The sequence below is a fragment of the Molothrus aeneus genome, chromosome 29, assembly GCF_037042795.1.
Source record: "Molothrus aeneus isolate 106 chromosome 29, BPBGC_Maene_1.0, whole genome shotgun sequence".
Taxonomy (NCBI): domain Eukaryota; kingdom Metazoa; phylum Chordata; class Aves; order Passeriformes; family Icteridae; genus Molothrus; species Molothrus aeneus.
Window position 1 is genome coordinate 3,982,828 of NC_089674.1, and position 12,013 is coordinate 3,994,840.

A 12,013-nucleotide genomic window follows, 5' to 3' on the forward strand; every position below is an offset into this window, starting at 1 on the left:
ATCACCAGGAGAGCATGGGAATAACACTTGGGATCACCAGGGGAGGGAAAAACACTTGGGAACACTGGGAAAAACCCTTGGGAACACAGGGGAGCACAGGAATAACCCTTGGGATCACCAGAAGAGGGAAAAACACTTGGGAACACTGGGAGAGGATGGGAATAACCCTTGGGAACACCAGGAGAAGGAAAAACACTTGGGAATACTGGGAAAACCCTTGGGAACACAGGAGAGCATGGGAATAACCCTTGGGAACATTAGGAGAGGGAGAAACACTTGGGAACGGGGAGAGGATGGGAATAACTCTTGGGATCACCAGGAGAGGGAAAAACACCTGGGAAAACCCTTGGGAACATCAGGAGAGCATGGGAATAACCCTTGGGAACACCAGGAGAGAGAAAAACACCTGGGAACACAGGAAAGCATGGGAATAACCCCTGGGATCACCAGGAGAGGGGAAAACACCTGGGAATACTGGGAGAGGATGGGAAAAACACTTGGGAACATCAGGAGAGGGAAAAACACCTGTGAACATGGGGAGAGCATGGGAATAACCCTTGGGAACACCAGGAGAAGATGGGGTCAACCCTTGGGATCACCAGGGGAGAGAGAGGGAAAAACACTTGGGAACAGTGGAAGAGAATGGGAAAACCACCTGGGAACACAGGTAAAACCCTTGGGAACAGCAGGAGAGTGCAGGGAAAACATTGGGGATCACTGGGAGAGGGAAAAACCCTTGGGAACATGGGGAGAGCACAAGGAAAACCCTTGGGAACACTGGGAGAGCACAGGGAAAACCTTTGAGAACACCAGGAGAGCATAGAAAAAACCCTTGGGAACATGGGGGGAAGCACAAGGAAAACACTTGGGAATACTGGGAGAGGGAAAAGCACTTGGAACATGGGGGGAGCATGGGGAAAACACTTGGGAACACCAGGAGAGAGAAAAACACCTGGGAATACTGGGAAAACCCTTGGGAACACAGGAGAGCATGGGAATAACCCTTGGGAACACCAGGAGAGGGGAAAACACCTGGGAATACTGGGAGAGGATGGGAAAAACACTTGGGAACACAGGTAAAACCCTTGGGAACAGCAGGAGAGTGCAGGGAAAACATTGGGGATCACTGGGAGAGGGAAAAGCACTTGGGAATATGGGGAGAGCACAAGGAAAACCCTTGGGAACACCAGGAGTGGGAAAAACCCTTGGGATCACTGGGACAACACAGGAAAAACCCTTGGGAACAACAGTGGAGCATGGGGGAAAACCCTTGGGATCACCAAGAGAGGGAAAAGCACTTGGGAACACTGGGAGAGCACAAGGAAAACTCCCTGGGAACAGCAGGAGAGGGAAAAACACCTGGGAACATGGGGAGGGCATGGGAAAAACCCTTGGGATCACTGGGAGAGGGGAAAACCCTTGGGAAGACCAAGAGAACATGGGAAAAACACTTGGGAACATTGGGAAAGTGCAGGGTGAGCAGGGAAAAACCCTGGGGAACACCAGGAGAGGGAAAATCCCTTGGAAAATGGGGAGAGAATGGGAAAAACCCTGGGGAACACCAGGAGAGGGAAAATCCCTTGGAAAATGGGGAGAGAATGGGAAAAACCCTGGGGAGCACCAGGAGAGCACAGGGTGAGCAGGGAAAAGCACTTTGGAACACTGGGACTGGGTGGAACCAGTGCCCTGGAAATGAAGGGCTTAAAGGTTTGGGGGTTAATTAAATGAAGTGTTAATTAAATGAAGTGTTAATTGAATCTTGCCCTAACTGGCACAGCCAGGAGTCCCAGGAGGGCTGGATGTGGGTTTGCAGGACTGAATTACCCAAATTTCACTGGTTTGGTGCTTAAAAAATAAAAAGTGAGGCCCAACAAAGCCTGTGAGGGTGTGAGGGCTCTGCTCTGAACCAGAACTGAACCCTAATTTCTCTCTAATTAGGAGAAAGTGAAAGTTAAAACCTTTATTTTCAACCAGAAATGTCTCCCAGCTCAGCTGCAGAGCCCGAGCAGCAGCTGGAATGGGCTTCACTTTCCTGAACGAGGTCACAGTCTGAAATGTGACACACAAGACCAGAATTTTCTGCTAAAATCCCAAGAAAATAATGAGAAAAATCTGGAGATTTTTTCTTTTTCCAGGAAAAATATTCCTTGAAGAAGGGAATTTTCAAAGCTGGTTTTATTTGCAGCTGGGCAGGGAGTTGTGTTAATTCATTTTCTGTGGTAAAAACAGTCCTAAAAAACCCCCAAGTTAATTCCATTTTCCATGGTTTTGACAATGGAAGAAGCCAAATTTAAATTAGCTTGGCTTTGATATTTCCACGACCAAAAAGAAAAATACCAAATGATAATATTTTAACTTTTTCCAAGAAAACAGAGATTTCCCTGACATTCCAGGGACATTTTAATTCCTGCCTGGTACAGCAGGGATTCTCTTTCCCACTGCTTTGTTTGTTTTCCAAGAGAAGATTCGTGATCCGATGAGATCCCAGCTCGGCAGAATAATTGGGTTTTGTGAAGAAGGAATTTCCCAGGACACTGGGATTGCACCAGAGCTTTTCAAGGGAGGGAAACATGAAATTCCTTGTCTGAGAGGAATCCTTGGGGCGTGCCTGGGGGGTGCCAGCCCTCACCTATGTGGCAGTTGTACATCCAGATGCGCTGCCCGTCGTAGCGGCTCCGGCATTTCATGACGTTGTTGGAATAATCCGACTCTGCCACCTCATAGTTGGGGTTGATCACGACCTGGGAGGGGTGGAGGGACAGGGGTGGGGTTGTTGTAAGGGGGATTTGGCAGAATCAGTTGTTTTTTACGGCATTTTCTTGGCAGAAAATGGAAATGGGATTTGTTTCGTAAAGGGAGAGAAATGAGGTGAATAAAGGCAGGTCAGGGAATAAAGGCTCAGTCAGGGAGTCCTGGGATGGTTGGGGTGGGAAGGGACCTGAAATCCCATCCAGAGCCACCCCTGGCAGGGCAGGGACACCTCCCACTGTCCCAGAGGCTCCAGCCTGGCCTTGGGCACTGCCAGGGATCCAGGGGCAGCCACAGCTCCCTGGGAATTCCATCCCAAAATCCCATCCATCCCTGCCCTCTGGCAGTGGAAGCCATTCCCTGGCTTCCCTGGCAGAATTCCAGCATTTTTGGTTCCTTTTCCAGGTGAGAAACTGCTCACCTGGTGGGTGGGTGAAGAGTTCCCATGTCCTGTCTGTGCAAACTCAGCTCCCAGGTGTCAGAAAATCATGGAATGGTTTGGGTTGGAAGGGATTCAAATCCCATCCAGAGCCACCCCTGCCATGGCAGGGACACCTCCCCCTGCCCCAGGGTGCTCCAAACTCACCTTGGACACTTCAGGGATCCAGGGGCAGCCACAGCTCCCTGGGAATTCCATCCCAGCCCCTCCCCACACTCATTCCTTCCCAATCTCCCACCCAAATCTCCCCTTTTCCAGTTTGAGCCATTCCCTGGGTCCTGTCCCTCCATCCCTTGTCCCCAGTCCCTCTCCAGCTCTCCTGCAGCCCCTTCGGGCCCTGCAAGGGGCTCTGAGCTCTCCTGGAGCCGTCTCCTCTCCAGGTGAACATTCCCAGTTCCCTCAGCCTTTCCTCCCAGCAGAGCTGCTCCATCTCTAATTCACCACAACCACCCCTTCCCCTGGGCCCCAAAATGTCCCTCCAAACTCCCGTTTTCCATTTCACACAGCTCAGACAGAAACAATTCCTCTCCTTTCCCTCCTCTCCCGTGCCAGTGGCTGTTTTTGGACCCAGACAATTCCCCCCACGGGCCTGGCCCAAATTCCTGCAAAAACCCCAAAACCGGTACCTGGGAATCCCAAAATTCAGGGAATGCTGCTTACAACCAGCCTCAAAGAGGGGTGCTGTGCTTTGGGGGGGTGACAACACTGACAACAACATCAGCTGGGCTGGGCCTACCCAGGATTAGCTGGACATGGATTTTTTGTAAGACTTTCATCTCCAAACTGTGCTCATGGGCCCTGATTTTTCCCTTGTGTGATTATCCTGGTGGATAATCCTTTATCTTTAAGGCATCTTGGAATAAAATCCCTTTATAAACAGAAGCTGGGTGTGTCAAATGAACCAATTTGGTGAATTCTGGATCTGATTGGTAGGATAAAAGCAGCAGGGGTGTCCCAAATCCGTCTGTCCCACCTGGAAGAGGTAATCCCCGGGAGGGACGTCGGTGATGTCGATCCACTGGCAGTCGATGTCGTGCCGATAAACGTCCCAGCAGCCCACGGTGATCCCCTGCTCCCCAAAATTGGCACACTCGTACTGCTTCTGCACGTCTAGAGGAGGAGAATCCAGGCAAAAAGTGTCAAATCCGCAGCAGAATTCCCAGAAAATTCCTGCTTGTTCCCCATGGACAGGGATAAACTCCAGGGGTGGTGTTTTGGATGGGATTTAAGGAGCTGCCACCTCTCAGCAGCTGGAGGCTTCTTTTGGAATTCCTCACTGGGTGGGGAGCAGAAAATGAACAATTTGGGTTTCTGGAGCAGCTCAGAGGTGGGATGGAGGGAGCTGAGGGTGGAAAAGAGAATGGGGGACCTGGGGGGTTCCCATCCATGCATCCATTCATCCATCCATGCATCCATCCATCATCCATCCATCCATCCATCATCCATCCATCATCCATCCATCCATCATCCATCCATCCATCATCCATCCATCATCCATCCATCCATCATCCATCCATCCATCCATCCATCATCCATCCATCCATCATCCATCCATCATCCATCCATCATCCATCCATCATCCATCATCCATCCATCCATCCATCCATCCATCATCCATCATCCATCATCCATCCATCATCCATCCATCATCCATCATCCATCCATCATCCATCCATCCATCATCCATCATCCATCCATCATCCATCCATCCATCATCCATCATCCATCCATCCATCCATCCATCCATCCATCCATCCATCCATCCATCCATCATCCATCCATCCATCATCCATCCATCATCCATCCATCCATCCATCCATGCATCCATCCATCCATCCATCCATCCCATTGATCTATTCCATCATCTATCCATCATCCATCCATCATCCATCCATCATCCATCCATCCATCCATCCATGCATCCATCCATCCATCCATCCATCCCATTGATCTATTCCATCATCTATCCATCCATCCATCCATCATCCATCCATCATCCATCCATCCATCCATCCATCCATCCATCTATCCATCCATCATCCATCCATCCATCCATCATCCATCCATCCATCCATCCATCCATCCATCCATCCATCCATCCATCCATCCATCATCCATCCATCCATCATCCATCCATCATCCATCCATCATCCATCCATCATCCATCCATCCATCCATCCATCCATCCATCCATCCATCCATCCATCCATCCATCATCCATCCATCCATCCATCCATCCATCCATCCATCCATCCATCCATCCATCCATCCAGGGCTGGTTCCTGGCTCCTGCCAGGCCCTGTTGATCCCTCAGGAGCTGTCACCTCCTTGGGAAGGGGATGGAATTCCCGGGACAGGGGGCCCTGGCACAGACCTGCCTCGCACTCGGTGTCCTCCAGGCAGAAGCTGGCCTTGTGTCCCTCGGCCACCTTGGTGCCATTGAGGTTCAGGAGGTCGTAGTGGGTGAACACCTCCATGCTGTGGTAGTGCCTGTGGGGACAGACAGGGACAATTATCCCCAGGGATCATTAATTTACCCCTCTAATTAATTGCCCTTTAATTACCAGGGCTGAAAGGCCAAGTGGAGCTGCAGGAATGGGACAACTCCAGCCAGGAAATATTCCCTGGGGACGATCCTGTGTGGTTCCATCACCACTCCCGCTGCTTCCTGGGATTTATTTACATTTAATCCCAGACTGGTTGGGTGGGGAGGAAAATTCCCAGGAAATATTCCCTGGGGATGATCCTGTGTGGCTCCATCACCCCTCCCGCTGCCTCCTGGGATTTATTTACATCTAATCCCGGACTGGTTGGGTGGAGAGGGATTTAAGGATCATTTTGTCCCTGTCCATGGCAGAGACACCTCCCCTATCCCAGGTTGCTCCAAGCCCTGTCCGACCTGGCCTGGGACATTTATTAAGTCCCTTGCTCCAACTTTTGTGGGATCACAATGTTTTATAGTGACAGGAAGGGCAAACAATCCACCAAAAAAATCATTCCTTGGAGCAGCCCCATCATTTCCCAGGAATATTTCACACAGAGCTGGCTCTGCCAAGACCTGGCTGCTTTTAGTGATTAACTTTTTAAGCAGCAGAATGTGAATTTATCAGCAAAAAAAACCAACAGCTGGAGCAGCTTCTTTCACCCTGCTCAGAGCTGGGTTTTCACCCGGGAGACACTTCCTGGTTTTAAACTGGGATGTGTCAGCCCAGCCTGGGGAACATTCCAGCAAAGGCCAGGAGAGAGCCCAGAGTCCCTGTTTAGATCCCTGATTAGCAAAGCCAACCCAGCAGGGTTCGGGTGAGATTGCACTCTGGGGACATTGGGTTTTTTAAGCCCCACTGCTGGCTCAGCAGAGAGTTAAGCTGAGCTTTAGCCCAGCTGGACTGCACGTGGTCAGGGCTGGGCATAGCAGAGTGGGTGATGCTGATGCAACCCCTTGGATTTGAGCCCAGCCTTGGAACTGGGAGCAAATCCAGGGAATGAGGGAGCAGGGAGACAACTGGAGTGGGACCTGAAACCACTCTGTGTCACCCCAGCTTTGGGAATGGGAATCCCAGCTTTGGGAATGTCTGTCCCAGCTTTGGGAATGGGAATCCCAGCTCTGGGAATGGGAATCCCAGCTTTGGGAATGCCTAGCCCAGCTTTGGGAATGCCTGTCAAAGCTTTGGGAATGTCTGTCCTAGCTTTGGGAATGTCTATCCCAGCACTGGGAATGCCTATCCCAGCTTTGGGAATGGGAATCCCAGCTTTGGGAATGCCTAGCCCAGCTTTGGGAATGGGTTATCCCAGCTTTGGGAATGCTGATCCCAGCTTTGGGAATGCCTAGCCCAGCTTTGGGAATGCCTATCCCAGCTTTGGGAATGGGAATCCCAGCTTTGGGAATGCCTATCCCAGCTTTGGGAATGCCTATCCCAGCTTTGGGAATGCCCATTCTGCACTGGGAATGCCTATCCCAGCTTTGGGAATGCCTATCCCAGCTTTGGGAATGTCTATCCCAGCTCTGGGAATGGGAATCCCAGCTCTGGGAATGCTGATCCCAGCTTTGGGAATGCCTATCCCAGCTTTGGGAATGGGTATCCCAGCTTTGGGAATGGGAATCCCAGCTCTGGGAATGCCCATCCCAGCTTTGGGAATGCCTATCCCAGCTTTGGGAATGTCCATCTCAGCCCTGGAGCCCTGCACTGAGACCCAGCAGGGCCCAGCTGCAAAGCTCAGCTCAGAGCGAGGCACAGACAGGGCCTAACTCAGAACCAGTTGCTTAAGAATTAAAAACAAAAAAAAAAAAGAAAAAAAGAGGACAAAAAAAGAAGAAAAATGGGCATAAATCCACTCCTTTCCAGCTGTAAAAATAATCAAGGCTGAAACATTTCCAATCACCATCATTGCTCACGGATTTACAGATGGGGCATGAGCAAAGAGGGAAGGGGAGGAAATTTTTCCTGTGTTTCCCCTCACTAAAAACAAGAAAAAAAAATCCAGAAGTTGCCATCTGCCAGAATGAAAAATGAAATAATTTTTCACTCCCTGCTTGGGGTCTTTCCCATTTTTACTCTACTTCCACATCCAAACAGGAGCTCCCAGGGCGGGAGGCAGAGCAGAGGCCCAAGGCCAAGGCCGAGCTGTTGATTTGAGGCAGATTTGGCTCAAATCAATGAATTCGATGCAAGTTTGAGCTTCTCGAGCCTGACTCAGTTTCTGAGCTATGCCTGAGTCACTCCCTGGGATGTTTACACTCTGCTGTTCACAGACTGGAAAGATTGAAGAGCGATTGAGTTCATCCCTGTCCATCTAAACTGGTTCCAGTTTGGAGCACAGATGGCTCCTGGCCTCTTGCTCACCCTTTCCCATCCCACCTCCCTTCCACTGTGTCCAAAATTGCTCCAAGTTCTCCCTTTACAGTGCTACCTGCACATCTCAGCTCTTTGGGAAGATTATAAAGAACTCTAAGATTTAAAATTTACCACTCTGGTGTTTCCCCAGTTTTTTAAGCAGGACAGGAGCAGGGGGTGCATGGAATTATTTCACTGCCTTTTACCTCAAATAAGGGAAAAATCCACCTTGTACCAGTCCACATTTCACAGCAAAGCACCTGGATGGCCTCCAGCTCCCTTTCCCCCCTCAATTTCCCCAAAACTGTCTTAATTCCTTGAAAAATGATGCATTTATGGGATGAATTTTGTCAAAAATAAGTGCAAAAACACCTCCCAGCTGCTGAGTTTTAGTGGGGTTGAGATGCATAAAAAAAATGCAGAATTCCAGCATTTTTTTGTCCTTTTCCAGGTGAGAAACTGCTCAGGTAACCTGCATGTAGTGGGTGAAGGGTTCCCATGTCCTGTCTGTGCAAACTCAACTCCCAGGTGTGAAAAAATCATGGAATGGTTTGGGTTGGAAGGGATTCAAATCCCATCCAGAGCCACCCCTGTCATGGCAGGGACACCTCCCCCTGCCCCAGGTTATTCCAGCCTGGCCTTGGGCACTTCAGGGATCCAGGGGCAGCCACAGCTCCCTGGGAATTCCATCCCAGCCCCTCCCAGCCTCATTCCTTCCCAATATCCCACCCAAATCTCCCCTTTACCAGTTTGAGCCATTCCCTGTGTCCTGTCCCTCCATCCCTTGTCCCCAGTCCCTCTCCAGCTCTCCTGCAGCCCCTTCAGGCCCTGCAAGGGGCTCTGAGCTCTCCTGGAGCCGTCTCCTCTCCAGGTGAACATTCCCAGTTCCCTCAGCCTTTCCTCCCAGCAGAGCTGCTCCATCTCTAATTCACCACAACCACCCCTTCCCCTGGGCCCCAAAATGTCCCTCCAAACCCCCATTTTCCATTTCACACAGCTCAGACAGAAACAATTCCTCTCCTTTCCCTCCTCCCAGTGCCAGTGGCTGTTTTTGGACCCAGACAATTCCCCCCACCCCACCCACGGGCACAGACTGGAGGCCTGGCCTGAATTCCTACAAAAACCCCACAAATGGCACCTGGGAATGCCCATCCCAGCCCTGGAGCCCTGCACTGAGACCCAGCAGGGCCCAGCTGCAAAGCTCAGCTCAGAGCGGGGCACAGACAGCGCCTAATTCTGAACTGCTTAAGAACTGAATGAAGAAAGAGCCCAAGGAAGAACGAATTCCCAAAATCCAGGGAATGTTGCTTACAACCACCAAACTGAGGGGCAAACCAGGACAAACTGGGACAAAGCTGGGACAAAACCAGGACAAAACTGGGACAAAACTGGGACAAAACCAGGACAAAACCATGACAAAACTGGGACAAAGGTGGGACAAAAACAGGAAAAAACCATGACAAAACTGGGACAAAGGTGGGACAAAACCAGGACAAAACCATGACAAAATCATGACAAAGCTGGGACAAAGCTAGGGCAAAACCAGGACAAAATTGGGACAAAACCGGGACAAAACCGGGACAAAGCTGGGACAAAGCCGGGAAAAAACCAGGACAAAATCGGGACAAAACCAGGACAAAACCACAACAAAACCAGGACAAAGCTGGGACAAAACTGAGACAAAACCAGGACAAAATCAGGAAAAGATCAGGACAAAACCAGGAAAAAATTTGAACAAAACTGGGACAAAACCAGGAGAAAGCTGGGACAAAATCAGGAGAAAGCTGGGACAAAACCGGGACAAAGCTGGGACAAAGCTGGGACAAAGCTGGGACAAGATTTCCCCGTGGCAGCAGGAGGGGCTGGAGGGTGACAGGGACCCCGGGTGTGGCACCCACCGGTGGCAGTCGTGCCACACCCAGGCGTGGCGGCCGTTCTTGGGCCTGAAGTCGGACTGGCCGTTGTTGTGGATCTGGGAGCTGAAGCGCAGCAGGCGCCGGTAGCCCGAGGTCAGCGAGGTGTTGTGGGCCGAGCTGGCCAGGCAGTTCTCCTCCAGGGCACACTGCAGCAGGAACATGGGCCTGTCCTCCAGGTAGGCCGTCTGCTCCACCAGCTCCGCGTTCAGCACCAGGTCAGGGGCGGCTGCGGTGAGGGATGGGTGGTTTAAATGAAATAAAATCACCCCGAAAGCGTTGCGGTGTGATTTCAGAATTTACCCCAGAACCTCGGATCCCTCCCTGATAATTCCCTGCCAGGTGTGTCAGTCACCTCTCCTTCCCCTCCCAGCACTGTCTGTCAGTCCTGGCATTCCAGAAGGGCCTCGAGTGATTGGGCAGATGCAAAGGATGCCCTCTACCCCTGGGGGGCCCTGGGCCATCCAGGTGTCCTTTGTCCCTTTGTCCCTCCCCTCCTGTCCCTGCTTGGTGGCTCCCTGCCCCTTCCCTGCCCCTCTCCCCGGGGTTCAAAGGAGCAGCAGCCACGGGCTCAGGGAGTTCTGTGGGAGCTGGTGCTGCATTCAGAGGCCTGAGGGCCAGAATAAAGCTCTGGATCCAAACCCTCCCTCAGAACCGACTCCTTTCCTTCACCATGGCCTGAAAGCTTCTCCACAGAGGGAAACCTGAGGAGCAGCCCCTGTTATGGGGGGAAGCTCCATCCCAGCAGCACCAGAGCTCCTGCAGGCCTGGACTTGTCTGCAGGGCCCAGCTGCAGCACCCAGGCAGGAAAGAGTGTCTGTGGGGTGAAACACCACACACCAAGGCAGGCAAAAGTGTCTGTGGGGTGAAACACCACACACCCAGGCAGCCCAAAGTGTCTGAGGGGTGAAACACCACACACCCAGGCAGCCCAAAGTGTCTGTGGGGTGAAACACCACACACCCAGGCAGCCCAAAGTGTCTGTGGGGTGAAACACCACACACCCAGGCAGCCAAAAGTGTCTGTGGGGTCAAACACCCCAGTGTTGCTGTTTGGTTCAGCAGCAAGGGCCAGACAAGCCAAGGCACGTCCTGCCCACAATATTGGTGATATTCCAATATGAAAGTGGCTGCTGGAGGTGCACGATGGTTCTGCCACCGAGCTCCTCAGGCTCACTCAATGCTAATCAGAGTGCCGTGGAATGACCTGACATGGAATGCTAATCAGACTCACTCAGTGCTAATTGGAGGGCCATGAAATGGTTTGGCTGGGAAGGGGTTTTAAAGATCAGGCACTTCCAGCCCCAACACCTCCCACTATCCCAGGTTGCTCCAAGCCCTGTCCAACCTGGCCTTGGACATTTCCAGGGATGGGGCAGCCACAGCTTCTGTAGAGAATCCATTCCAGCCCCTCCCCACCCTCCCAGGGAAGGATTTCTCCTGAATATCCAATCTAATCCTACTCTGAGTGTGAGCAGGAAAAGCCTGGTGGGGAACAATTCACCATATGGGAATATGGACCTTAAATCCCATCCCATTCCACCCCTGCCATGGGCAGGGACACCTTCCACTGTCCCAGGTGGCTCCAAGCTGGCCTTGGACACTTCCAGGGATGGGACAACCACAGCTCCTCTGGGAATTCCATCCCAGGACCTCACCACAGCCCCAGGGCAGAATTTATTCCCAGTATTCCCTCCAACCCTGTCCTCTGGCAGTAGGAAGCCATTCCTTCCTATCCCATAATTCCAGCTCCTGATTAACTTCCCTCGCCACTCTCAAAAAGAACAATTTCTCCTGAATATCCAAATTAATCCTACTCTTGAGTTTGAGTAGGAAAAGCCTGGGGGGGAACCATTGACCATATGGGAGTAGTTGACCTTAAATCCCATGCCATGCCATGCCGTGCCGTGCCGTGCCATCCCATCCCATCCCATCCCATCCCATCCCATCCCATCCCATCCCATGGATCCCATCCCCTGGATCCCATCCCATCCCATCCCATCCCCTGGATCCCATCCCCTGGATCCCATCCCCTGGATCCCATCCCCTGGATCCCATCCCATCCCATCCCATCCCATCCCA

At 51.7% G+C, this 12,013-nt stretch overlaps 1 protein-coding gene across 1 annotated transcript in view; it reads right to left on the bottom strand.

Annotated features, from left to right (window-relative positions):
* Window positions 1-12,013, bottom strand: part of LOXL2 (lysyl oxidase like 2) — a 53,255-nt gene that overhangs the window by 3,673 nt on the left and 37,569 nt on the right. The window contains exons 8-11 of the mRNA XM_066567237.1: window positions 9,918-10,161; window positions 5,562-5,677; window positions 4,161-4,297; window positions 2,630-2,741 (exon numbers count right to left, since the gene is read on the bottom strand). Of these exons, the coding sequence (XP_066423334.1) occupies window positions 2,630-2,741; window positions 4,161-4,297; window positions 5,562-5,677; window positions 9,918-10,161 (609 nt within the window). The remainder of the gene's footprint in view (window positions 1-2,629; window positions 2,742-4,160; window positions 4,298-5,561; window positions 5,678-9,917; window positions 10,162-12,013) is intronic.